Source organism: Rousettus aegyptiacus, unplaced genomic scaffold (assembly GCF_014176215.1).
Source record: "Rousettus aegyptiacus isolate mRouAeg1 unplaced genomic scaffold, mRouAeg1.p scaffold_m13_p_6, whole genome shotgun sequence".
Taxonomy (NCBI): Eukaryota; Metazoa; Chordata; class Mammalia; order Chiroptera; family Pteropodidae; genus Rousettus; species Rousettus aegyptiacus.
The window spans coordinates 55018142-55045301 of NW_023416309.1; the positions used below are offsets into that span (position 1 = coordinate 55018142).

The 27160-nt window shown below is 47.8% G+C and overlaps 3 protein-coding genes across 3 annotated transcripts in view; 1 reads left to right on the forward strand and 2 right to left on the reverse strand.

Annotated features, from left to right (window-relative positions):
• The window catches only part of LOC107512978 (deleted in malignant brain tumors 1 protein), a 132925-nt gene extending 123097 nt beyond the window's left edge, over positions 1-9828 (forward strand). Inside the window, 4 exon segments of the mRNA XM_036223323.1 lie at positions 1248-1559; positions 3621-3796; positions 5607-5989; positions 8341-9828. Of these exon segments, the coding sequence (XP_036079216.1) occupies positions 1248-1559; positions 3621-3796; positions 5607-5989; positions 8341-8626 (1157 nt within the window). The 3' untranslated portion in view covers positions 8627-9828.
• A 107-nt stretch (positions 9829-9935) lies between these two features.
• CUZD1 (CUB and zona pellucida like domains 1) lies at positions 9936-21220 on the reverse strand. The gene is made up of 9 exons (XM_016149073.2): positions 21104-21220; positions 18982-19132; positions 16603-16817; positions 15036-15186; positions 14464-14681; positions 13840-14012; positions 12412-12803; positions 11391-11659; positions 9936-10311 (listed from the first exon to the last, which is right to left on the reverse strand). Exons 1-9 carry the CDS (start codon positions 21183-21185, stop codon positions 10133-10135), a joined length of 1830 nt encoding a protein of 609 aa, XP_016004559.1. The 5' UTR covers positions 21186-21220; the 3' UTR covers positions 9936-10132.
• Positions 21221-23977: 2757 nt separating this feature from the next.
• Positions 23978-25872, reverse strand: LOC107512977 (protein FAM24A-like). Its single transcript, XM_016149063.2, is given in 4 exon segments — positions 23978-24167; positions 25075-25191; positions 25193-25256; positions 25860-25872. Coding segments are annotated over 4 exon segments (384 nt in total).
• Between the last annotated feature and the right edge of the window lie 1288 nt (positions 25873-27160).

Here is a 27160-nt window from a genome sequence, read left to right on the forward strand (position 1 = left end):
AAGACACATCAGTTTCCACATATCGATGGGCGTGGCACCGCCAACATAATATAGACTTTATTTTTTATTATTTTTACTTTTTAAATCGCTTCTTTTGACGTATAAATATACACCAGGAATTACACACATCTAAGAGTTTTTCTAATGCGTACAGCCGTGTAGCCACCACCACAATCGATCAAGATATGAAACGCTTCCATCACCCCAGAAATTTCCCGCCCGGCCCTTTGCAGTTAATCTCGCCTGCCTCGCACAGGCAACCCCTGACCCATCTGCTTTCTGTCACTGCAGTTTAGGTTCGTTTTCCTAGATTCTCATACAAATGGGATCAAATGGCATGTGCCGTTTCGTGTCTGATTTCTTTTGCTTAATGAGTTTATAAGATTTGTCCACATGGCTTCATATATTGGTGATTTGTTCCTTTTTATTGTTCCTTTTATTTGTTCCTTTTGTTGCTTAGTAATATTCCATTGTGTGAATACATCACAATTATTTATCCACTCTCCTGTGGATGGACATTTGGAATGTTTCCATTTTTTTTTTTTTGTCTACTATTGAGAATTCTACTATGTAATCTTTCTGTAGACATGTCTTACCATTTATTTTGATAAATACCTGGGAATGGAATAGCTACATATAGTTTTTTTTTATTGAGATGTAATTAACATGTAACATATTAGTTCCACGTGTACAACATAATCATTCAATATTTGTATACATTGCTGTACATCTCCAGTACTTGTCTGTCACTGGAAAGTTGTACCCATAATAGAGTGTTTACAGTTAAAATGTTGACTTTTATTCATCAGGAGTAGAAGAAATTTCGGTGGATAAATTTTTGTTTGGAGTCAGGGCAATGCCTCATTTTAGAATAATCGTCTCCCAAAGATTTAGGGGGTTTTGCCTTTTTCATTTTGTTTTCTTTGGAGTTTTAGTATTTTTGTTTAAGATCATATTCGTAGGTATCTGGGAAATGAGGCTGTCTGTCCAAAATGGCCATTCCTTGAGGGTTTCAGTTAATTAAGGTTTTACTTTTTGTAAAGGAGTGAATGAGAAACGGAAGTGTGGGGGTGGCAGGAAGGAAGGGAGGGAGGGAGAGAACCGCACAAAACAGACATGGAACTCATCCCGATGTCGCTTTGTCTGCCGTAAATGACGAGGGACCCCGAGAATGGCTGTGGCGGTGGGGTGGGGGGGAGCCCGCCCGCGCGTTCTTCCCACCTGACCGGCTGTCTTACCTCCCGCAGACCCGCGCCTGCGCCTGGCGGGCGGGGGCGGCCCGTGCGAGGGCCGGGTCGAGGTCTGGCACCAGGGCGTGTGGGGCACGGTGTGCGACGACTACTGGAGCATCAAGAACGCCCGCGTCGTGTGCCGCCTCCTGGGCTGCGGCCCCGCGCTGGGGGCCCCAGGGCGCAGCCGCTTCGGCCCGGGCTCGGGACCCATCCTGCTGGACAACGTGCGCTGCGCGGGCACCGAGGATGCTCTGGAGCGCTGCGCCCACCTGGGCTGGGCTCAACACGACTGCCAGCACCAGGAGGACGCGGGCGTGGTCTGTGCAGGTACCGAGCCCCCGCCCTGCCGTCTTCCCCAGGCATTCCTCAGGTCAAATTCACCACCGCAGGCAATGTGAGGATGGCGAGGCGCCAGATTCAGGGATAACAAGAGGATATTTGTTACACAAGTGTCGTCGTAAATGCTTCAATCGTACAGGCTCGGGATTTTAATCATCAGTTTGTGGTTCATTGCAAGTCAACGCAATATTTGTTCCAAAGGATAGCTACAAGGTCATGAGGCCAAAGGAAGAAATGACGGTGTAATGAAATGATTAAGGACATGGCACCTGCTGCTGTCAGTCAGATCACAATTTGCCCAGGTCCCTTGTTCACTCCCTGACAAGGTCATCAAGGGCACAGACTTCACCTAGGCCCGGAAGTCAGAGCCCTGCAATGTCCTGAGTTCCCCTTCTGTCCCTTTCCTCCAAGATTTGGCCTACACCTTCCCTGGACTACTTTGGTTATCATCCAAGGTCTGTCTTGTCGTTCTGACCTCCACAGGCTGACCCCTTCCGCGTGGAGTAGGGCTTCCTTATTTTTGTCCTAAATTCCCCCACACAAATCTCAGAGAGTCGTGGAATTCTAAGATTTGGTGAACAAATCGGAGCTCGCCTCATCCGTTCCGTTCTCAGTTTTGCGTAGGTGAACAAGGTAAAGAAATCATTGCCGCTGCTCTTACCCTGATGTAGGAGTGTCTTTCGTTTTGCATAGAAACGGGGCCCAAGTAGAAAAGTGATCAGAAAAATATTAGAGGACAACTTTGACAGTGTTGAGGGAAACGTCGATCCTGCGGGAGCCGTGCGGCGACGGTCTGCCTGGGCCGCGGGTTCTGCCCCTCCCGGGCCTCACTCTTGTCGTCTGTTCACAGGTCCAGCCGTTCCTCCCGCTGTCCAGGTGCCCGCCGTACATGGTAATTCATTTTTCATTCTCGGGTTATACACCAGGCGGTTTCCTTTTCATCGGGCACAGCAACCAGAGGACGCGCGATGCGAGGCCGAGCGTGTCTGAAGGGGCCGAGCGAGTCCAGCCAGCTGTGCTTCCTGGCCTCGGCGCCGGCCGCAGGTGGCCGCCCTGCCTTGCTTCTGCACCGGGGTCACCTCTGAGAGCCACCTGCTTCACACTCCCCCAGGGACACCAGCCGGAGTTCCTACGTGAGACGGTGTTTACAACCTGCGAAGCCCCGCGTTTACTATTCTCTTGCCAATCTTCGCGGTGGTGACGCTCACATTGTCGGTGGCGACGCTCACATTGTCCGCATCGCTTCACACATGCCAGAATCCCCGCCGCCGGCTCACCAGGAGGCCCTGGGCTCTCCTTCCGCCGGCTCCGCCCTGGGGTATTTTCATGCCGCTGTACTCCGTACTCCGGCTTTAACAGCCACATCAAATGAGCCCCTGTCCGTGCGCCGTGTGTCTACGGCTGGCTACGTCGCCCTCGGCCAGTGTTCCTGCCCAGCTGACATTTGCTCTTCATCATTCTCCCCTCACCAGGTAGAGCTGACTCTGTTGTGCCCGAGGACAATGGTAAAATCTCCTTCTTTCCTTTTTTGGATGAAACGGGGGAGCGAGGAGAGCAGTGGTCTGAGGGAGGAAGAACAGGCTGTGAGGGGGACCAGCTTCCGTGTCTCTGCCCACTCGCTGGGCTTTGGGGGGGTGGGAAGAGGCCCCTGCGCACCCATCCTGTCGCCCCCTTTGCTTCTGCTCTTTTCCCAACCTGCCGCTCCTCCAGAGGCCCAGACAGGCACTCGTTCAGGCCCAGGTGTTCTCGGCATGTGAAATGAGTGGTCCTTGAAAGCCTTAGAAGAGGCTCTGACTCACGTCCCATGGGGTGCATGCTGTGGGCGGGATCCCCACGGATACGATGGGACTTTTGGAAAAAGGAGAGAGAAACAAAGTCAATGGAAGTCACGTCGAAGGTGGAGGTGGTGATGAGAAGGAGCCAGCCCGGGGTGCTGTCCCTGGTACTTTAACAAACACACGGCCACGGCCCGCACCGCAGACCTGCAGACCTGCAGACCGGTGTGCCAGGTTCTCCGCGTGAGCTTCTGCCCGCCCTCTCCTCCTGCAGCCCAGCTCTCCTGCCTGCCTCACCTCTTCCAAGCCGTCATTGACCGCGGCTACCTCCGGAGACTGGGCTACTCCTCCTGGGACGTCCACCTGAATGATGAGCTCTGTCGCCCCCAGGTCACGGGGCGCTACCTCATCTTCAACATTCCCTATGGCCGCTGTGGCACTGTCCAGCAGGTAAGACGTCGACGGGGTGGTGGCACCCTTCTGTGGGTAGAGGCCAAGGAGAGAGGTTTCAAAATTCAACCACCGGCTAAAAACTTGGATGGGAGGAGAGGAGAGTCACAAGCCGTGACTTCGCTGGAGATTGAATTCTTTCAAATTGTCTTCACGAGGCCAATAACCACTTTCATTCCATACGTGACATTTTGTCTACTTGGTATGTGCAGACCACAGTCATTTTTTTTCTCTAGAAATTCTAGTTTTCACCTCAGAATTTTCTGCCCCAGGAGCCATGCTGGAAGCCCCCTGTGTCTGGGAGGACAGCCCCCCAGAAGCTTCTGGGCCATACGGGAGGATGCTTGACTGTCCTCTCTGGCCCTGGCTAGCCTGGCTTCCTCAGCAAGCCTTGTATGCTGACCATTGTGCCAGGGCCAGAGGACACAGCTGGTCAGGAACCACCTGGGGTGATGGCCGGCCCCGGGCCCCCGTGTCCGATTTCAGAGCCGGTGAACGAGCAACCTTTTAGGTGCTGAGGACCCTGCAGCCAGCGAGACTGGCAGGGCCTGGCCACAGCTCTTACAGTCCAGAAAAGAGAGACAGGCATGGGACCAAGGAACGAATGAGAGTCCTTCCTAGAAAACGGGGTCAAGAAGAAAGAAAGCAAGGAAGGGAACAGAAGGGCGCTTTGAACAGGGCAGCCAAGGCCCAAGGCCCAAGGCCTGAACGAGGGGGTGGAGCCGGGTCAGGATGGACAGGAGTAGCGCTCCGGGCGGGCGGTGGGCAGGCGCCCGGGCCCCGAGGCAGCCGCAAGCATGGAGGGCCCCGGAAGGGACTTGGGGCCCGTGAACTCCGGGAAGCCCAAGGTCAGGTCGGAAAGGGGCAGATTCACGTGTTCACAGAGTTTAGCTTTTCTAGGCTGTGCTTTCTCGCCAAGGGTGACGTCACCCTCCAGGGGGAGAAGCGATATTAGTTAAGGCCAAAAAAAAAAAACCAAAAACTTTCTTAATGGGTAAAGCACCGATATTCATACAGAATATGTGCAGTGTGTATGTTGGACTAACATTTCATAATGGGGGCCGGGGAGGGGGCGGGATGAGTAGGAGAGAAAATGTCTGAAAAGACAGGCCAGAGAGACCATGGGCTAAGCAGTCCTTGGAGGGCTGAATGTCACAGGACGTGAGTGGCACAGAACGAGGCTTCCTCGAACAAATGTCGCTGAGCAGGCTGAGTCTCTGGGGGACATTCAGGGCTGTGGGAAGGGGGCTGTGGGAGGCAGTGGCCCCTGCTCGTCAGCCGCCAGCACCCCGTCAGCTCCTTCAAGCTGATTGGAGGGAGCAAAGCCGAGAGCAGAAGGCACGGGGGGGTGGGGGCCAGGCCCACAGCTCGCACGGAGCCACAGCCGGTCCGCGGTCAGGGCGGCACTAACTGTGTAAGCGCCTGTGGCCCGACCTTGACCTCGCGGGAGGAGAGGAATTCAGCGCGGGTGTCTGGGCCCGTCTGGGAGCCCCCTGGGCCGAGGGGACGGAAGGAGTGGAGGAGCCCAGCGGCCAGCGTGGCCCCCACCGCAGCGCGGCCCTCACAGGAGGGGAGGAGGGAGCCCAGGCTCACCCACCGGGGGCTCCCTGCGTGCACCCCAGACTCCAAGGAGCAAAGATAGAAGGTCACCGCCTCATGGCGTTAGGTACCACGGAGGTCAGGCCCAGAGCCTCTGGCCTCCGGCGCATCAGCGAGCGAGCACCGAGCAGCAGAGCCCTCCGCTCATAAAGGAAGGTGCTTGTCGGGGGGCCAGGAGCCCCAGCCACCAGCTCCCCTGTCGTCCTCCCAGGAGAGCCGTGGCTCCCGCAGCTATTCCAACTCCATCAGAGGCCGAACGTGGGGCCACCCCGGCCGGGTCATTGTCAGACACAAGGTGCCTCAGCTGAAGCTCACCTGCAGGGCAGACGGCCAGTCAGCCATTGAAATTGTTCCCGAGGATGACATCCCGAGGCAGGATGCCGGCTACCGTGTGTCCCTATCATTCCTCGAGTTGCCCGCGTCCCAGCCCCCGGGGAGCAGGGGGCCGCACTATGCCGGGCAGAAGAAAGAAGTCTTCCTCCAGGCCACGGTCCGCAGCCTCGATCCCAGCCTGAGGGTCTTCGTGGATACCTGCGTGGCTTCTCCAGATCCCCATGATTTTACAACTGTCAAGTACGATTTGATCCAGCAAGGGTAAGGAAAATGGAAGGCCCATTTTGGCTGTTATATTCATGGGGCAGTCCCATTGGGGAAGGGGACCTGTGGCTTCTCAACCGGTAGTCTTAAATCATAACCCTGTGCAAGAGTCTTTATCAGGCCCCAGAGGCAGAGTCGAGGCCCTCACCATCCCTCCGATCCCACTGGGGGACCAATAATTATAGGAACTGGACAACTTCCCTTGAATCCCCCAAGGGTCCTGGGCAGGGCCCTTGCTGTCTGGGATTCCATTGTCCCATCCCCCCCTTTCGCACCCATTCTGTTCCCATTGAGGTTTACGACTTTGTAACACTTCCCAGTCCTCAGGGCATTTGCCCACGTTGGTGGGCTGGCGGGTTATCCCAGGCCAAGCTTGTGCAGTGGTGAGATTTATTCTGGCTCCTTTGGTTAAACAAAGGATCTGGCAAGTTAGAACTCCGGCAAGTTGTTGGCCTCTGTAGCTCCCCTGTTCCCTAATACGAGCAAAAGGCTTACAGGTGGGCAATTGGCAACCGGTGCAAAAACACCAAAAACCCATCACTTCCTGATGCCTCCTAAGCCCCGAGCAGCGTCGCAGTGCCCATCAAGCCAGGGGAGGAGCGAGAGGCAGCCCCCTCCCCAGGTGGTGTGAGCCATGGCGTGGGCGGTGCGCAGATGTGGCACTCAACGGCACTGAAGTCAGAGTGAGGAGGCTCTTCCCTTCAACTCTCACAACTACATCAAGGAGGGGGCTGCGTCTGGCGCAGTCTGGTGCCAGAATTTAACAACCAACACTTTTTTTCCTACTTGTTTTAGGTTCAATTTGCTCTTCTTTCTCCAGTTTCCTAAGGCGGGAGCTTGGATGATTGGTTTTTGATCTTTCTTCTTTTCCAATACATGCATTTTTTTAAGGCTATAAATTTCCCTCTCAGTACCACTTTAGCTGCTTCCCACTAATTTTGGTAAATTGTATATTCATTTTTTGCATAGTTTGAAATATTTTTAAAATTTCTTTTGAGACTTTTTCTTCTATGAATTACTTAGAAGTGTGCAGTTTAATTTCCAAATATGTAGGAATTTTCTAGCAACCTTTCTGTTATTGATTTCTAGTTTAAGGCCATGGTGACCTGAGGATGTATTTTGTGTGATTCCTGTTCTTTTAAATTTGTTGAGGTGTGTTTTGTGGTTCAGAATGTGGTCTGTCTTGGTGAATGTTCCATGCGGGCCTCCGAAGAATGCCGTTGTTGGATGGAGTGTTCTATAAGTGTCAGTTAGGTCTAGCTGGTTGACGATGCTGTTTAGGTCATCTGTATTTTTCCTGATTTTCTGCCTGCTAGATCTGTCCATTACTGATAGAGGGGTGTTGAAGTCTCCGACTATAATAGTGGATTTATCAATTTCTCTTTTCGGTTCTATCAGTATTTTGACACTCTACTGCTAGGTGCATATACATTACGGATCGTTATGTCTCCTTGGAGGACTCACCCTCTGTTATTATATAACGCTCCTCTTCACCTCTGATAATTGTCATGGCTCTGAAGGCTGTTTTGTTTGAAATTAATATGGCTACTCCAGCTTTCTTTTCATTAGCTTTAGCATAGTAAATCTCTAGCCCTTTACTTTTATCTGTGTCTTTATAGTTAAAGTGGGTTTCTTATAGACAACATATAGTCAAGTCATGGATTTTTTTAAAAATCTACTCTAGCAGTCACTGTCTTTAAATCAGTATATTTAGACCATTCACACTAAATCAGTGTATTTAGACCATTCACACTGAAAGCGATCATCGACACCGTTGCATTAAAATCTCCCATCGGGGTAACTATTTTCCGTGTGGCGCATTTGTTCTCCGTTTCTCCTCCGCCCCTCTCTCCTTTTGCCGTCTCCTTGGGTTTAAACAAAGTGCCTTATACGCTGGTTTTAATTGAGCGTTTTATATGATTTCAGTTTATCTCCTCTCTTGATGTATCATTTATGCTTAACTTTTTCAGTGATTGAACTAAGGTTTATGAATACATTCTAAAATAATCTAAATTCACCTTCAAATAATACAACCCCTTTAATCTGCCCTTTGACAAAAGAGAGCAGGCCTTCTGAAGGCAATGGTTCTAGCTAGAATATAATTACCTTGTTTTGTTTTAATTATGTTTATTTTATAATTCCTTTCTATTTCTGGCTAGAAATAATATTTTTTCCACTCGTGGTAGTGTTATAAAATTTGTTTGTTTGTTTGTTTTAAATAGAAGAATGGGTAGTGGGAAAAATTCTATTTAGAATTCAGAGGTCTGGGTCCAAGCCTAATTATTTGACTCAGAGTGAATTCATGCTTTAACGTAATCTTTTTGACTTGGCATTCTTCTTCCCATCAGGTGCATCAAAGACAATACCTATGTCAACCTCCACTCTCACCAGAAGAATGTGGCCCAGTTCAAGTTCAATGCCTTCAGCTTTCTCAGCAGCTACGATGTGGTCTACCTACAGTGTAAGATTGCCATGTGCAAAGTTAAGGATCACTCTTCTCGCTGTACCCAGGGCTGTACAGGACGGAGTAAGAGGAGTGCAGGCCCTGTGGAGGCCAAGGGAGAGCGGGCTGCGCATTTCCAAATGGCGGGGCCTCTAGAAATCCATAGAGAACTGCTCAGGGCAAGAACTTAGTATGAGTTCTTCAATTTTCACATGAATCTGTTAGAAATTAGAAGCAAAGTTTACTCCTCTTCAATAAAGTAGTAATTTCGACAAATCAGAGGTTGTCCACGTAGAGGCAGGTAAAGAAACAGCTAAAGAGGTTCTGAGACTTGTTGCTAATTAAAATCTTCTCTGATTACTAAACTTCCATGGCAGTCACTCTCTTTGCAGACTAGAAATGTTGCATTTTCTAATTCTTCATTATCAAAAACTTTATCATTGTCTTACACTGTACAAAATGTTGTAAAGAACAGAGTTCTCTCTCTCTCTACCACATTGCCACCTTAAAGATTTTTTAATCGACTCCTTAATGTTCAGATGTTAGTAGGTTGACCTTTTCGTTTCTGTCCCTCTGCTGGTGTTAAGAATTTATTTTCAGATCTTGCCAAGAGTCTTATGAAAAATAAACTGTCAGGAAGCCACTGCTCTTTAATTTTTTTTCTAAACTCTGTTAACTAGTCAGTTGACTCAAACCATCATTTACTCATCGTGTCATTTACTCAAAACAAGCTTTGTCTGTTTCAAAAGGAACAAGTTGAACTCTGGCCAGAAATCGATTAGGCCCCTAAGAACCTGTTCTGTGGGGGGAGAGACGCAATCATATCCATTACATATCCCCAGCCCTCTGTACACTCAATACATGCGTACAGGAGTGAAGGGAAACGCTTTTGGGCATTCAGGAATCTGGTTGTCTATTTTGACACGTTTTAGAACCTGAAACCAGCTGTGTTGTTAGGTGACAAAACAGAGCTGTGTTGTTCATCTAAGAACTAGAAGTGACATGGGACATGAGTATGAGTAGTTCACACTGAGGTCTTTAATAATATTTGTTTGGGCACAATAGATGGGAAAGTATACTGTCCTTGCTACTCCTTGCTGGGATTAGTACTTTGGGTTTCGGTGTTTAGTGGTAAATGAGAGGAGAATTGTTGTTTTCTCTATTAATCAGGCTACACAGAAGTCTCCTTTTAAAGTCAGGTTCTTCGTTCCAATGCCCTTTTCTGGATGTTTAAGGTGTGATGTGCTGAGACTCTACATTTATGCAGTAAGGCCTATGACTCAAGGAGATGTCAATTCTCTGTCACCCTTTAGTTTCAGATGTTACAGCTATTGTATATGCTTCAAAGGTAGCATATTTGCATCTACAAAATAAATACATTTAATGCTGAAGACTACTTTTCTTAAATAAAAATAGCTGTTTTCTTATCATCTAACGTTTACTTAATAGCCTTTTTCATAAACATAAAACATTTTAAAAATTCATTAACTATTCTGGCGGTTTTGGTTTTTTAACATGTAATGCTTGTTTATTTCAGTCATCCTGCAAGGAAACACACTCTGACCACAATGGCAGAAGGACTTGCCTGTCACTCTGATGAGACCTTCCCTAGTTTATTCACGATGGGTGTAGCTGCGAGGTAGCATTTCCTTTCACACTCAGGAGGAGTGTGTCTCATGTAAGGCTGGACCCTTTAGTTAACAGTCCTGCAGTTTCTGGTAGTTGTGGGCTGTTCTCCGATTCACAAAATGCCTCACGATGACCATGGCCACGATCACAACATTCAGAGCAAGGACCATGAGTGAAAACAGGTGCAGGCTGTTGACAGGTTGATTCTGAGTGTCATCTCCATGATTCTGATACTGAAATCCTGTAACTGAAAACAAGGTAAAAATGCTCTAAAGGAAAGTATTACTTGGCATTACAAAATTTTCATAAATGTATATCTCTACATAGCTTAAGAATCTCACACACCAACTAATGTATCACACCAACACAACGTACAGGAACTGTTATCAAATATTTGAATTAGTTTATGTTGATGTTGAATTTCAAAGATAAGCTGTTTTTTTATTTATTTGTTTAAATGGTTTGGTTCCCTGACAAAAGGTGAAAAACTTGTGAAATTCAAGAATAATTAAATAGAATGCAGGTTCATTTACTAATGTTCACTATTGCCCAGTGCTGTCAAAATATGTTTTATTGTTGGAGAAACAATTAGTTTCTTCCCTTCAAACTGAAAAAGAATACTTTTCTAATTCAAGACTTTTCAACTAATTTCAAATTATCATAGATGTGTTGTCTTTTTAGCTAATGTGTTTATACAATTACTGAATTTAATTTTTGTTTGTGTTTTTGTTTTTGTCATAGAACTATCTTGCACAGACCAAATCATACTCCTTCAGTCCATTTAAATAATAATAAAGACAGATCATAGGATTCTTTTATACTAGGATCATTTTCACATAAGAAATTCTTATAAGCAGTTTTTATTTCATCATGGTTTATCCTAAACCATTAAATTATGGATTATTCTTGAGTATTTTTTCACGAAACCTGGCAGAGCCCAAGTTGTGATCCTTTAAAAAGAAACAGGGATGTCTTAAAAATATAATATTTTCTGCTTTTTAAAAAAAGCTTTTTTCCCCCAAATAGATGATAGTGTGAGATGCTGGTTCATCTTCAAAATACATTCCTTTTGATTTATGTATGTGCCATAGTGTCTGTAATAAGAAGTCAGGAAGCTAAGGAAAAGTATGTTTAGAAGTGAGGATGTTACATTTATACTAAGCAAAATAAAAATTAATCTTATGCACTAAAACTCGTACCCTCTTTAGGGGATTGCTGAAATTATCATAAATCTTCAAGCTCTCTGTGCGTAAGAAGAACCATATTTGAGCAGCATTTTCTGAGCCATGAAGTGTACTTAGATCATGAAATAGCTTTTTTTCTTACCGGAATTTCCACTTGCCCGTCGATCCCTTTTCAGACGAATGGGTCCTATGACGGCATCAGCCTCCCATTTGTATGAAGAAATGTCTCGTTTCCTTCTAGAGGTACAGCCTTGGCTGCAGCGAGACTGATGGTCACCACTGTCACATATCAAAATCTTACACCGTAGATACACAGAGCCCAGACTTTTCAAGAATTTAAAGGCATTAAAGTGGAATCTTCCGTAGTGTCCGGATAGGGGATACACCTCACAAGTTTCATCTCGATTACATCTGGAGAAGAATTGATGACACATTTGGAAGGTATTCAGAAGTCCAGTAGTTTCAATATCGAAAGATGATATAAAGTTTTCTCTAAACTGTCTAATTTTTGGATTGAAAAACCTCCTTAGAAAGGCAATTCTTTAGCTCAGACCACAGTAACTGAGCCTACGGACCTAGGTCCTGGGTGAGACAGTTCCCTCTGGCTCTAAAATTTCGAGTCCATATGAATTAATGAGAAAATTAATTATGATGTATTAAACTCAAACACCTTGCTTTATGTACTTGACATGAATGTGTCAGTTTGGCTGACGTAGTTAAAATCCATCAGATTATAGGGGGAAAAAAGGCGAGCTTTCAAAAAAAAAAAAAAACTTGATCTTTTTTTTTTTTTAAGAATGCCACATATACTTTACTAATTACATGTTTTCTGGAACACATGAAATAATCTTCTGGGTTTTTGAAAATAACCAAAATGTGTGGGGGAAGAAAAGCAAAAATAAAACCTTCTTGACAAAACAAATCTGTTTCTACCAGCAACTGTTTTGTAAATGCACTTAAAAGTCTAGTGAATATGGACTATGGCTATAGAAATGTTTTAACTTATTTGTAGCTAGCACGCAGTCACTATTTTATGAAAAGGTTAAATTTATTACATTCCAAGGTGATAGTACTAGAAAAATCTGTACATATGAGCTACGTAGACATATTACTTCGTTAACGTCATTACTAATACTCCAAGAACATCATCGATCAGTACGTACCCATTCTCGATCAGGTCATAGGTTGGAGATGCAAAGTCAGACGTGGGAGACGCGCTGCAAGTCTCAAGAAACACCACCAGACTTGGATCTGACGCTTGCAGACTGACTTGAACAAAAAGAGTTTGGTTCAAATCCACATAATATGGTGACTTCTGTATAGGCTTTTCAAATGACTCGGATTCAAAAAGAGCCATTCTTGTGTCGTATTTTCCCAGTACACTGTGATTTTGGGTTACATCCTCTTCTGTTACGTACATCGTCTCCACGGTAGAATTGTATTCCATTTCACATTTCATGATAATCTGGAACCGTTTCTGACGGGTGATGACTTCAGAAGTTGGGAACGTCGTGAAGGTGATTATATTGGTGTAAGTAATTGAATGATTTTCCACCTGCAGTACAAGATGGAATTCGAATGTTATAAGTCCAGTAATATTTTAGAGCATTGATGTGAATGCCATTTGCCAGTAGAGACATGATTTTTTTAAATCACGAGATAATGGTTTTCGTGTCAGAATACTAGAAACCTTACGTGTGTGTGTGTGTGTGTGTGTGTGTGTGTGTGTGTGTGTGTGTGTTTTAAGAAACATTTTTGGTAGAAAGAAAAAGTGTGAGTTGAAAGATTTTGCTTGGAGCAGAAAGGCTTGGAAATTTAGACAGAAATTTTTGGTTACATTAAAAACAATTTTGAATGCAAATTTCCAGCCATATAAGGATTTTAGACTCAATAACGTATTGACTTCCATAAATAACACTAAGGTAGGATGGCTAACTGGGCAGTTTCCTAAATGTATGCAGATAGAGGTCCTGCAATAGGTTCAGGCTGCCTTCCCTAGAGGTTTGCATTGTAATATCCCAGGTATACATTTTGGGCAAAAAAAATATAATGATTTACTTCTTATCAATTCCAGTTCAACAACCTAAGCAAAAAGTTCAGGGTATGTATCAAGGGGTCCCATGGACTGAAAATGTCTTAAAGTTCTAGAAAATGCAGAATAAATTGCAAACTTATGTCCTTCATGTTTAAAGTAAGGAATGTTTTTACCTCCTGTATTTATAGGGAAAAGAAGATCATAAAAATACAGCTAGATTTTTGCTAAGTATGAGATGTAGCATTTTCTATGAAAGTTATTACTAGTGGGCTGTGAAGCCCACAGCATATAGATATTCAAACTCCAGTGAGTTCTCAGAGTTCTTTACCTTTTGGGAAAGGTAACTACCATCTAGCGACCCCGAGTATGAATGCAGTAAGTTGTCATTTGCGTGCAGATGAGTGTGTGCACCTAATGCGCACACGTGCTCACCACGTGTAAAAGCACAAAGATTCGGAAGTTGTTTGCTAAAGCAGTCAGCAGGCATTACACCCCCAGCATTACCCAGCGTGCCTCGGGCATTCGCCAAAACCCAGCTATCGAAGGTTCACTCTACCTTTTTGATTGTTCCACACCCATCAAAAGGGATAGAAAATTCCACGACGTTTGATATTTTGGGGCCGCACGTTGGGTCATTTAGTTTTAAGTTACTCTCATTGTATCTCAACGCTTCCAGGTAGGATTTATTTATGATAGCTCTCATCTTGTCAGAGGAGCAAGTTAAAGATGCTGTTAAAAAAAAAAAAAGATTATGTTAACTAGGAACTTTGGATTTTAGAAAGCTACGTGTGAGCAGAATATATAAAAACTCAAAACCCATTTTGCCCTAAACTGTCATCGAAAGCCCGAGATAACAAAGCAGTCAATCTACTGCTTTACACTGTTCGCTGCGACCTTGTTTGCAGCTAGAATCTATAAACCTAATGTTTTTAATGGCCCTTTGCAAAAGGCATGAAGGGAAACAATTTTCTGTAAAAATCTTTTACAGGTTAATATAATCATTAATTTCCTCTTGTATGAAGCAATACACAGAACTCGAGCTTCCGATTATGAATGTGTTCCAGAGTGCATGTGACAGGCTTGCACGCAGGGAGAGCCACAGGTAGGCTAAAAATTAAGGAGCCGTTTCTATGTACACGATCTTCAGAGGGCTCAGAATAGCTCAGAGAACATGGCTTACTCGTGTTGACGGTGTCCGTGTAAATCGAGGTGTAGGAAGCAGAGAAGCCCCGGTAGGAGTTGGCGTAGTCTGTTGATAGCACGACGGTCAGCGAGTCTGATGAGGATTCGAAGGTGGGCCTCACGCGGCCGCACACCTGTCCAATCAGGCCGGAGGTGGTGGAGGAGCCGTCATACACAGCGACGAAATCAAACCTGCATTGCTCGTCCACTTCCAGGCTGGAGAAGCAGGGCCTCTGGTAAAACAGCTTTTCGAACCCGTGCAATGCTATTTCCTATAACCCCAACCATCCCGGTCTTAAGCGATTAAGGATTTCTCCTTACGGTGGCATCTCAGGTTTATGATAACAAACCTGGTGGTTTGCCAGTCCCTGGTGACCTCCGCATCTTCAGAAAAATAGTCAATTTAATACAATAGTATCTGTGTTCCTTTTAAACATCCCATTATTTGAAAAGTGTTTATCGTTGCGGGGGGAGGGGGTGTTGGATGTGAAACTTTCTCTTCCCTCAGCCCCCCACTTGCCAGGTGGACTCACTGTGTTTGCTCCAGCAGAAGTGGACCGCGGTACTTACAAAATCTCTTTGAAGCTCAATTCTATCTTGTAACCTTTCTCCACTTGTATGTGCCACACGCAATAGGCCATCTCAGGATGTGGCTTTGGGTAATTGGGGCTGGTAAAGGAGCCTTCGGGAGTGTCCAGGTATCCACCGCAGTTCGGGATAGCTGGAAGGAAGTCGAGGATGACCAGGAATGTAAATCAAGACAGACTTTTCCTTTCTGTTTTGTGCATGAATCGAAGTTGCTTAAGTCTCCCCCCGAGTTTTACTTCATCTCCCTCTTTCGAAATGGTAGCACACTGAGATTTTCACCCTTATCACTGGAGTTTCTGCCCATTGGTACAGGACAGAGAGGAAATTTTTTATACTACTGCCAAACAAATACTATTAAACTCTCACTGTAAGATCTGTCCCAGCTGTAGAGACGGACCCTCCATTCCCTGGACTGAGCCATAGAAAACGCGGTCACACTCTGGGGACTAACACTGGAGGGTCCTCCTCGCTGAGCCCGGCCGGGCTTCCCAGGCCCACGGGCCATGATCACGTGACCGGCTGCTCCCGCCTGTCCTTTCTCCCCATGTCGCCTCCGGCTGGGGCTTCCAGCAGACACGAGGCCTCAACCCATTCCCGCCTCTCCCTCCCCTAGTCACATGACTGCTCAAAGCTCTGCTCAGTGCCGCCTCCCCGAAGCCACCCTGGGCTCCCCCTCCCCCAGGAGGTGAGCACACAGCTGGACAAAATGAAACACGAAGAAACCACCCCGAAGGCTCCTTTTAGTGGGCGGGAAATGGCTCCGATGGCCTGAAACGCAGGCTACGGTCAGGTAGCAGCCAGAGGTGAGGCGTGAAAAGGTGCCCGGGGTCCCGCCTGGGAAGACCACGACCGCTCCACCCGGACATGTGTCAGCACCAAGGAATCGGAGGTTTGAGCAGGGGGACCTGGTCAGCCCCCCGCCTCAGAGAGACCCAGCGTGGGGCTTCGCGCGCGAACCCGCCCGCAGAGCTGCGCGGCCCCGCCCCGGGCTGCAGGGGAGCCTGGGAGCCGGGCCTGCAGCACTGCTTGGCGTCGCATGGCCGACCAGTTAGGTCGGTGCTTCCCCTTTGCTCTCCGGTCTTCCTCAGGCACCTGGGGAACCTGTTGAACGTGAAGGTTCTCCTGACCCGGTGAGTCAGCGCAGAGGCGGGGTGGTCCCTGAGTCAGCATCTCAGGAGACCTCAGGGTTGTCATCAGACAGGTAGGACAGAGAGTCTGCCTCAGTCTCTAACACGGTGGGGAGACCTGATCAGCGTGTAGCCAGCTGTCAGCCCCGCCCATCTCACCTGGGACCTGGTTAGAAATGCAAGTTCGTGGGCTCCGGTCCAAAACTAAAGAATCGGAATCTCTGTGGTGGGGCCCAGGAATCTGGTTTCAGACACTCTCTAGGTGATTCTTACATATGCAAGGAAGAGACCACTCCCGCAGACAGAGAGAGGGGTCTCTGAGGGGACAGACTCAGACTCAAGCTTCCGGCCCGGGCCGGAGAGTGTGGAACCCTCGGCGCTCGCAGGCGCTCTGCGCGCAGGATGCATAAATGAGAACTTACAGGTGCGAGGAGAGAACAAGTAGTAAAAGATGAAGACCGTTCTCTGAATTCTCGCAGAGTCGGTGACCACTTGAAACGTCAGTGTTTTGGATGCGGATTCAAATACGGGAACGTAGTCGCTGGTACTGCAGACGCGCCCCAGCAGAGACCCAGCGGTAGAGTTCCCGTCAAAGACTTTAATGTTTTCACGTTCGCAAGTTCCATTTGGATCAAGCCTGCGAACGGAACGCACCTGTGGTTAAAGAGCCGCCAGCGGAGAGGGTTTCACAGAGAAGCCGACTTTTCCCACTGGCACTAGCAAGCGGTGGTAATTCTGTATTCATGTCGACGTCTCCAGGACCCGCCGTTCGCACACACACCTCCGCCGACATCAGACCGCACAGCGCTGGTCTGGAAGCGGCTCCGGGAGCAGAACGAAGCGCTTTCGCCAGCGTCTCACGCGAAGCCAGGAGGGAAGGGGGGCCTGGAACCCAGGGCTCCGTCTCTCCTCCCCACTTTCATCTCTCCCGTTCTCAGTGCCCATTTATTTAACTGTTGGGCGTAGAACCTTCCTGTTTAGAACCGGTCCCCTTTGTCACTTGAAATCCAGAGCTGTTTAAAGGGGAAGCGATTTCTTTGAAATGGTCACCCCTCTCAAGGTTAAGTAAATGGTGCCTCTCCCTGGTTGTCCCTTCCTTCCCCTACACCACCGTTTTGTCCTGAGTCTACATCCTGCCTGGGACAGGGCATTCCGGGGCTATGTTTTCAGCCCATGCTGAGAAGTGTCTCCAAATGCTCTCAGCGGACACATTTCCAGGACGACTTAGAGGAAAAGCCACCAGGGCAGGCAAACCCGAATTCTCCTCCCACCTCGGACACCTCCGTGTAACTCCGGAGAGTGACTTAACCCGGCTCGGTTGCGGTTCTCTGGCCCGCAGGTGGGACTCTCACAGCCGACTTCAGGCCTCGGCATGTGGGCTGATATCCTGAACACGAAGTTCGGGGCTCAGGCCTGGCGCACAGGCGGGGTCTGGGAAAGCGAGGTGTCCGCTCCCCATTTTCTCGTGCTTCCCACGCTTCTGCTCTCTCCTCTCTCTTCCGACACCGCAAAAGTAGTGATATGTGTTTTCTAACAGCTCTGCCATTCCAGGGAGTTGGAGAGCCCACCTTCTCCTTTGTTTCTTTGAGGGCCAAACGGAAGTTAGTCCCTACCGCACTGGTATCGGACCGTGACTCCCAAAGTGTGGGACCTCGGCCAACGCCTCACCTGGCAGCTGGTTACTTATGGGAATTCTCAGGCCCCGCCTACCCCACCTGAGTCAGAGAATCTGGGTCCAGGGCCCAGCAGTCGGGGTTTATCGAACCCCGCAGGTGTTTCTGATACCCTCTCTGGTTTCAGGTCTGCTGGGATGGGGCGAGACGCCAGCAGGTCCTCAAACAAGGCCGTTTCGTTCAATGCCATCCCATTGCAGCATTGACGGGGCGCCGTGGGGCCTTGACTCCCGTTTATATCAGTAAGCCTATGGTAAAATCGGCGTTTCGGTTAAAGTCACAGAACCCACTGATGGCACTCGGTGAGGACTTACCGGGCTTGCTGCTAGTGCAGCCTGCATATACTTGGACTGGCGGTGATTCAAAAGGGAAATCCAAATCGACGGCCGAGAGTCTGGTGACGAGGCTTAGCAAATGAGAGTTTGGCTCTGAAGCCAGTTTGTTTGGATTTAATGCCTTTCCCACTTTTATTAGTGTGTGATTTGAGGGGTGTTTAAGGGACTTCTCTGGACCTTCTCACGCAGTGAGTGGGGATTAGACTGCCTCTGCCCCGGGGGGCTGTTGCGAGGAGTGACTGGGATATCCCGTGAAGACCCTGCTCTCAGCATGACCCCCACTGCAATCACCTGGGCCCTTATAACATGCGTGTGAGTATATATTGCAAAATAAAACGTTTAAAATAACACACACACACACACACACACACACACAGTGATGCCTGGGCCCCACCCCCAGAATCGTGAGCTGACTCTGTGGGGTGCAGCCTGGGAATCTAAGATCGCGGAGGTTCCCCTGTGGATTCAATGCACAGCGATGTTTGGAACTATAAGTTTAGTGTTTTAGGGCCTAGAACCTGGAAGGAAGCCGGCGGGGCGCTAACCCTGGACAGTCAGCGTACTAGCTGTGTGACCTGTGACAACTCCCGACCTCCCTGTGCCTGTAGCGCTTGTACCAAGCTCGCAAGACCTCTGTGACCAGAGCCGGGCCGAAAATCAGTCCGGGCCTCTCAGCCATCATCATCATCACCATGGATGTGGGTGTTGCCACCACCTCAAGGGCAGATGCCTTCTTCCCACAGAGACCCAGAGGGGCCAGCCATCCCCACGAGGAACCGAAGCCTCTGCTTACTGGATGTGGGAAAAGACGATCCTGGCGCTCATGTTTTCTGGTCTTTCTAGCGTCCAGGCGCAGTCCTCGTTGGAAGTGAATTGCAGGATCATGGCTTTGTGGGTGTCTGACTGGCTGGCGCCTCCCAGGCTGGCCCTGCAGCTGGATTTGCCTGGTAGAGACCACAGGTAACATTGAGTGTCGGCAGCCCCTACCCTACCCTCCTCATCCAGGGCCTGGGGGTCTAACCCCACGTGGAATATCCACACCTGCAGGCCAGTAATTGTGAACGGTAATTTAGCTCACTCCAAAGTCAGCCACCGGCAATCGATGTCCCCTTCTCAGAGCCCTTGGGGAGAAATGTATGATTTCTCTATATATGGCGCATCAAAGAATAAATATATTAGGGCCTGAAGAAATAGTTTTTAAAAGAAGCTTTATATCTAGAGTATATGAAACACTCTTACAACTCAATAATTCAAAGACAACCCAATTGAAAATGAACAGAGAACCAAACTAGATATTTCTCCAAAGAAGACACAAATGGCTCATAAAAGAGATACCGAACGCCACTGGTCATCAGGAAAATGCAAATCAAACTGGAATGAGATACGACTTCACACCGATTAGGATGTGAAATGAAACTAGAGCCAGAAAAGTAACGAGTGTTAGCTGGTTAACAAGGATGTGGAGAAATTGGACCCCTTCGACGCTGCTCAAGGGAATGGAACATGGAGCAGCTACTGGGAAAACAGTCCGGCTAGTCCTTGAAGGTTAAACAGAGAGTTAGCATCCCCCAGCACCTCCAGGGCTAGCCATAACCCGAAGGGGCATGGAAATAGGGCCACACGAAAATGTGTGCACTGACGTTCTTGGCAGCACTAACGACCACCAAACAAAAAGCGGAAAACCCAGATATTCATCAACTGATGAATAAAGAAATGAAGAAGGGTCTGCCAAGTGATAACCGGGAATGAGGTGCCGATGTACATGGTGCAGCATGAATAAACCTGTAAACATGGTGTGGAGTGAAGGACCATGCGGGGCCGGACGCCCTTGGTACAAAACATCCGGAATAGGTCCATCTACAGAGGTAGAACAGGAGAGCAGCGGTTCCCTTAGGGACGTTGGGGAAATGGAGAGGAACTGTTCATGGGTACAGAGTTTCTTTGTGGGGGGGAAGAAATGTTCTCCAATTAGTGTTGATCGTTGCATAATCCTGTGTCTATAGTAAAAACCACTAAATTTCATAGTTTGGAAGGATGGACTTTAAAGTACATGAATTACTTTGCAATAAAGCTATTACAGAGGAGGCAGATCCAGAGCGGCAACTATAATTGAATGAATTTTCTAAAAATCAAATACTTCATAATGGAACTTGACTAATGGTTAAAAACTCCACTTAGAAACAAAGGTTTTCATTTTCATTTTTATCTATGACACATGGGTGATGTCGTTTTAATGGTAGCCTTCTATTTAGTTTTCCCTGACAATAACTGTTAATATTATTAGTGAAAAAAATTGGGAAGCAAAGACAATTAAAGAAAAAATATATAACCCCATCCACCCAGGATCGATCATTACAAACTTCTTGTATTTCCAGACCCTATCTTTCTTCTTCTCTTCCACTTCGATTTTTTTAAATTGTCAAATGCATGTATTTTAAATATAAACATCATTCTATTGTACAAATTTCAGATAGTTTTTCCCCCACTTTAGAGTAGATCCTAGGGACCTTTCTTATAGCTCGGTCTTATCTTTAAGAAATTGCCGACGATTATTCCTTTGTACGGATTTATCATAACTTACAGAATAAGTGATGGAAATGAACATTGCTTTTTATGGTTATATAAGTGCATGGTACACATATCTTTGTGCACTGATATGAGTGTTTCCTAAATATTAATTCTTAGTAGCAAAATTATCTGGTAAAATTCTTTGTACTTTTTTATTTTTATTGTCTTATGGGCCTGGAAAAAAAAAAACTTTAGTACTAATTTAAAATCCCATCAAAAGCATATGAGTGAATATTCTCTGTACTAGGGCCAACCGCGGATATTAAATGTTTAAAAACTTTGGGCAGAGGCCTCTTGAAAGGCGGTCTCCCTGTTTCGATTAAAAAAAACAAGTTCACTTTTCTTACCTTCAGACTGAGTAAAATTAAACTCTGCCGAACACGACACAATTAAAAGAACCAAAGGGACGAGGCCACTCGCGGCTTCCATCTTCGTAAGCGGAGGAAAGGCTGAAAGGGCCAGCGAGCTTTATACTTCTCTGTCTGTAACTATCTGGTTTCATAAGCCTCCTGGCGACCTCCAGGGACATGTGTTGGTTTGACCACATAAGGGGTAGATTTCTGCAAGAATGTAGCAGCTGCGAGACCGGTCCATTATCAGCACCCCCGACAGGGAGTGTTTGCTCTCCCGGGAGCACCGAGATAAAGGCCTCCCAGGGCGTCTGCAGCACCTGGCGTACAGTGGGCACCGAAGTTCCCCGTGGCTCAGGCTTGGAATAGGGCCCTTGCCCCGTTATTTGTTCAAATCGCGAAGGGGTGACATCGTTCACACCTTCGGCCTTCACTGCCCTTCTTTAAATATTAAAGCCTTTGGATCACCTTAGGGGTAGGGGTGGCACCTGGGCCACTCTGATGCCTGCCAGGGTGCTGACGCTGAGGCATGAGGAGGAAAATAAAGGGCAGGTCCAGGCTCGGCTTCCAGGAATTTCTATTCACCTGGAGAGGGTGAATTAAGTCCCCTGGGCGCTGTTTTGCGGATGAGAGAAGGGACTTCTGGTGTCCAAGGTGAGACTAGTGCTGTGGGGGCAGGTCCGGCACCTGTGATGTGCGGAAGTTGTGCTTATGAGGAGCTCGTATGTGGGGCTGCCCTCTTCTCATTCATTCATTCATTCAGTCAGTCAGTCAGTCATTCAACAAATATTCATTAGCTACTGTTCCGGGGCCTGGGGATACAGAATTGAATACGAGAAACGCCGTCCCTGCCCGCGTGGAACTTATTCTCTGAGAGAGACGAAAGACAAATAAAGATAAATTACAGAGAGTGGGAGGTGCTATAAATCTAGCAAAGTGGTGATGGGATAGAGAGTGGCTGCCTTCGGTCGGGTAGAGATGCAATGCTAGGGTGGGAAGAGGGGCATCTTGAGAAGACGAAATTCCAACAAACACAGAAAGAGGCGTTCGCATGTGATCCGGGCCTGGGGGACGCATTTTAGGCAGAAGAATGCACACGTGCAAAGGCCCTGAGGCCGGAACCAGCTGGGCACATTGGCAGCATAGGGGAGTCTGGCCCGTTTCGTGGGTGGGAGGATAGAGAGGAGAGGTAGGTCATGCTCAAGTGGTGAAGAGCTTGTCGGTCAGATGGGGAGTCTGGATTTTATTCTAAGTTCAATTAGAGCTTTTTAAGCAGGAAATGATGACTAATTTTTAAGGAACCTTCCCAACAGCTCTGTGGAGGTAAAGTGAGGTTAGAGTGATCCTCCAGGTTGAAACCCTTCCTGGTTGCTATCAACTCTTCTGTGAGGTACGGACTGTCCTGGTGCCCAGAACCCCTCACTGGGCTCTAGAATATTGGGGTTTTGAGGGAGAGCACGGGCCTATCTTGTGACCCGGGGGATCCTTTCCAGGTCGGGTGCCTGGACCAGGTGTTTGGCCCCACGCCCAGGGACGCAGTGGCAAGGCCAGCACCTGTGACATTGCGACGTTGTGTTCCCCAGGAGGTGGGACGCTCCCCGAGGCACCCGCGCAGCTCCACTCAGGAGCTTGCTGGTGACAAGAGAAAATGGAAGCGCACATACCACCCAAGACAAGGCGGGAGCGGTAGGTGCCAGGAGAGAGACACAGAGCTCCGCCGCAGCAAGGACAGGTCACTTCCGGCCGGAAGTTCCCAAGGAGGAGGATGCCGCCTTGACCTCCTCTCTTAAAACGTATACCGGGGCGGCACTCACCCTCCAGGGAGATTCTCCGCAGTTCCGAGGACTGCTCTGTGCAAACGGCTCCACTCCCATATCTTCTGGCAAATTCCACTGCTACTAAAGTGATGAATATGCCCTCTACCTGTCATCCTTTTTAATCCCCGTTAGTGGGCAAACACCTGTTACTAATTAATTCTTTACATTCAGTAAAACACGTGATGCTCACAAGGCAAGAGTTTCGTTAATGAAAATACAAATTATGGTTTACGGATGGGGAGTCTGTGATTCGCAAGGGGTTCCAGGAGGCTCGCTGGGAAGGGCAGGAACAGGAGTGAGCAGTACATCCTCCGGCTACTGCTGGGACCCAGAGACCCTGGACTGTGACATTCAGCCGGAGGGTCCCGTTAGCACTTAAAGACATTGACGACCGAGTCGGCAAAGATCAGTATGGTAAAGCAATCCGAGGAGGAGGAGATCCGAAGATTCAGAGGACCCCAGCAGGAGGCACCTCAGGTTTTATAAATGTCCGTGTGGCGCCATTGAGCTCAACCCGATCATTACACAGACCAGGCAACCTGAAAATCCCAGCGCCACCCCGCCGGGCTGTCCTCTGGCTCTCCGGGATTTGTGGCAATCCCCTTCAGGACCGTGGAACCTAATTGTCCACGGGAGAGTGGCTGGATTAGAGGGAACGAAGCCCTCAGAAGGAGAGGAGCTGAACGAACTCCTCACTCCAGCTCGGGGAGTGTAGCTGGGTCGGAAACTGGAAACGCCAGAAGACCAATATATATTTTCCTCTTGGGGTTTGGAGATGTGCTAAATGTCCCTATTTTTTACTCTCTCCTTATACTGCAATATAGTCTTACAAGCTAGTGGCCCCGAGTCCAGAGTGGGTGATACACCAATGTAGGTACGCTTGTAACAAAAATACCAGAGGCAGAATTATTTTCAATATTGCATTTATTCAAAAGTACATAAATATATTATTATATAGTACATAATATAACGTAAACACTATAAAACGACTAGAATAATAAAACATCTACTAAGAAAGAAATATTGCTCATCAGGATATTTGTGTCCCCCCAAGTCAGAGCCCCTCATTTACATTACAGTAGCACGGCGGCAGGGCTTCGAAATTGGCGTACAAGTTACAGTCATCACAGCACCCGAGGTTGGGACAGGACCCGGCGGTGATAGATGTGGCCGCCGTGACTTTGTCCTGGGCGACCATGGCTGGATCATCGTTTAAGGTGAAGCAAACAGGAACATTTGGAACTCTTAAGAAAAAACACACAACGCATGGAATTACAATCTTCCTTCTCAGTCCATTTGGTAACGAATCATCATCATCATCATCACCGGTGGAGCTGGGAACTTCGGGGTGGAGCCGGGACACCAGCCCGCCCCCTCCCAACTTCCTGTCTAGTTCCTGCCTCTCCTACGACTGCTGGAAACATCAAGTCAGACCACAAGAAGAAGGGAGAGTGACGCGCCAAGTGCAGCGCATGGTGGGGAGGGGGCCCGCAGTCAGCCGGCCCCCGGGGCTGGAGTTCACCTCCCAGGTCACCTCCCGGGCTCACGGGCTTCGCTGCCCCAGCGCGGGGACGCCACTGCTTCGGATGCCTCACCTCTCCCGTGTCTGAAAGGTCCTGCCCCCAGATTTAATTGTGTCTCGTCTGATCTAAACTCCCTTGTCAGGTGTCTCCCAGGAGCTTCACGCAGCTCTGGCTCCCCACAGTCCGACAGGCCACCTCACTGTCCCCAAGGCCATGGGCAGTGACCCTGAGCGCACCCCGGGCGCCCCCCAGCTCAGGCAAGAGATGGAGTGAGCCCGGCCTGAGGGGCCGCGGGGCGGAGACTCGCGGGCTCAGTCTTTCCGCAGTCTTCGGTCCGTGGTGCCGGGGACAGAGGGGCCAGCGGGCCGAGTCCACCCGCTGAGGGCGAAGCCCCGAGGTCAGCGACAGCACAGCAGCCCAGACACACAGCCCCCTGGCTGAGAACACTCACTTATGAGCTCACAACCCCAAGCCAGAAGGGGAGGAAGCTAAGATTCTAGGCTCAGCCGCCTTTGCATTTCAAACCTGCCCACCCCCCACCTTCCTGATCTCCCCCAGGGCTTGCCCCCAGGGCAACGAGAGACCCTGCTCAAGCATCCCGTTTGAGGGGTGTTATTTACTCACTCACTTCAATGCCCTGGTCACTTTGATGTAAAGACCAATGACGACACCCATCAACACGAGCATAGCCACCAGAATACAGCTACCAATGCACAGCATAATTATCGAGTTGATATCAGAAGACGCTAGGCAGAGAAGTGCAGGCAAGCAGTGAATATGGCTTCCCTCCCCCCGCGGCCAGGTAGCACCCTCAAAATGCTGACTTTAGTGGAGCGAGAAAGAACCCAGAACCACTGAGCCTTACGGGCGTGAAACACACATGAGCCTTCCCAGGGAGGTCTAGGAGCCTTAGCTGGCCCAGAGGTGGAGAAGAGGCTTATTTATGAATGAGATGGGGCTGCAAAGCTCAATGCAGAGAGAAGGAAGGGAAGGAAAGTGGTAAGGGTCTGTTTCTCCCTTTCATAGGCAGTAACGAGCAGCTGCAAATGACAAACAGGCCTACACTTGAGCAACTGGCTTTGTTCCCGAACACCTGGCCTCCCGAACTCTGTAAGAATTAACCTCTCCCTGTAGGTCAGACTTGAAAAATCTCCTACGGGAATGATTAAGAGAATGGCTCGTTCAAAATGTTATGTTCGACAATGCTGAGCACATACGGATCCATTCTGTAAGTGATACGTGTTTTAAGAAATAAGTTCTCAGTTCTCCCACTGACTTTCTTCCTCCTAAATCCTAAATCCTCCCAGGAAGTCGAATTTGTCTGGAATAAGCGATGTGTTTAACCCAACTCCCTGAAACTAAGTAACGGTGAGCCAGGAAGAAGAATAAGCAATCGCTACCAAACATACTCACGTGCGTCTGCCATTTGGTAGCCGGATGACCGCTGACAGTAAAAGAAAAACACAATTAAAATAAGCTTTAGGAAACGGTACATCTTATCAGGAATTTCTTAAACCTTTAACTTGAGAAAGAAAATTCTTATTATCCTCATGAGGAGTGGTTAAGATACTAAGTTTGAAGAGCTTGCTTTTAGAAGAGCAGTCTCTGCCACAGTTAGCAGAACGAACAGCCACTGTCCGGCTCCAACTTCTATGCCTCTCAGGACACGGGCTGTGTGACATCAACTCTTGGGACATCACCTCTCTTTCTCGGAGTTCTGAATTCCATTCCATGTTCAGATATATTTTAGCACCAGTGGAAATAGGAATGCCCAGATAGTTTTAAATCATTTAGTCTCTCACCTTTTCAGGTTTTATTCCCCTCAGAGAACCTTTTAAGATTTGACTGTTAATCGAAAGCAAATTTGAGTTCATAATGAAAGGACAGTAATATGGAGAGCCTAATATCTAAAAATACTCATATATCTAAAAGTTCAATCGTAAAAGGTTGATTAGACTTTGTGTTTTAGACACACGGCGAAGTAATATAAAGTTATAGCCATTTAACAGGATTCAGATATAGGTTCACTAGCTTCAGAATATTATCATACTTTATGATCAAGACGAAAAGATGTCAAGTAATTGGGATAGGATACCTGTTCTAAATCAGGTTTTTACAGTGTCAAGATACTCACACCCAGCTAAGTTGGTTTAATTAAATGAGGAAATTATTTTAACCATGGCAGTTATTCCTTGCTGCTCTGGGTGAAGTCATGAAAAACAGGGACGATATCAACAAAAATAATTGCATACGATCTCTTAAAATTCTCTCTTCTGTAAAATAAATGAAAAATCTGGCAAAATTGGTCAGAAATCAGCTTTTTCAGACTCTGGAAATTAGCCAAAATCTTCCAGCAGCTCAGGAAACATTTATTCAAGAAGAACAACTGGATTTCAGTGGGAACAGCAAGTTTCGCGGTACCGTTCCGTCAGGTACTCTTCAGTTCCATGGCGGCCTTGAAAAGCACAGCCCCGATTCCAATGCAGCCACCAGAGGAAGATAACAGAGGCGGAGCTCTTTCATTTCTGAAGACCTGTCGTGATTTGACCTGTCTACTGGTTATCTGGAAGACCTCACCTACAAAGTTATCTGTATTTGACCTCAGCGGGGGCCTACCCAGCGCAAAAAAGTCTTCCACTCAGGGAACTTGAGCAAAAGCAATTATGGGCAATCGTTTTAACTTCGTGGCTGCCTGAGACAGTGGATAACATTTG

Bases quoted from the DNA above. Each gene is read 5' to 3' on its own strand.
- CUZD1 (XM_016149073.2), bottom strand. From the start codon at position 21,185: ATGGAAGCCGCGAGTGGCCTCGTCCCTTTGGTTCTTTTAATTGTGTCG. The intron at 15,187-16,602 runs GTAAGTTCTCAT...ACTTCCTTCCAG, and splicing joins CTTGTTCTCTCCTCGCACCT to CTATCCCGAACTGCGGTGGA. The intron at 14,682-15,035 runs GTAAGTACCGCG...CTGCTTCTCCAG, and splicing joins TTGAGCTTCAAAGAGATTTT to CCTGGAAGTGGACGAGCAAT.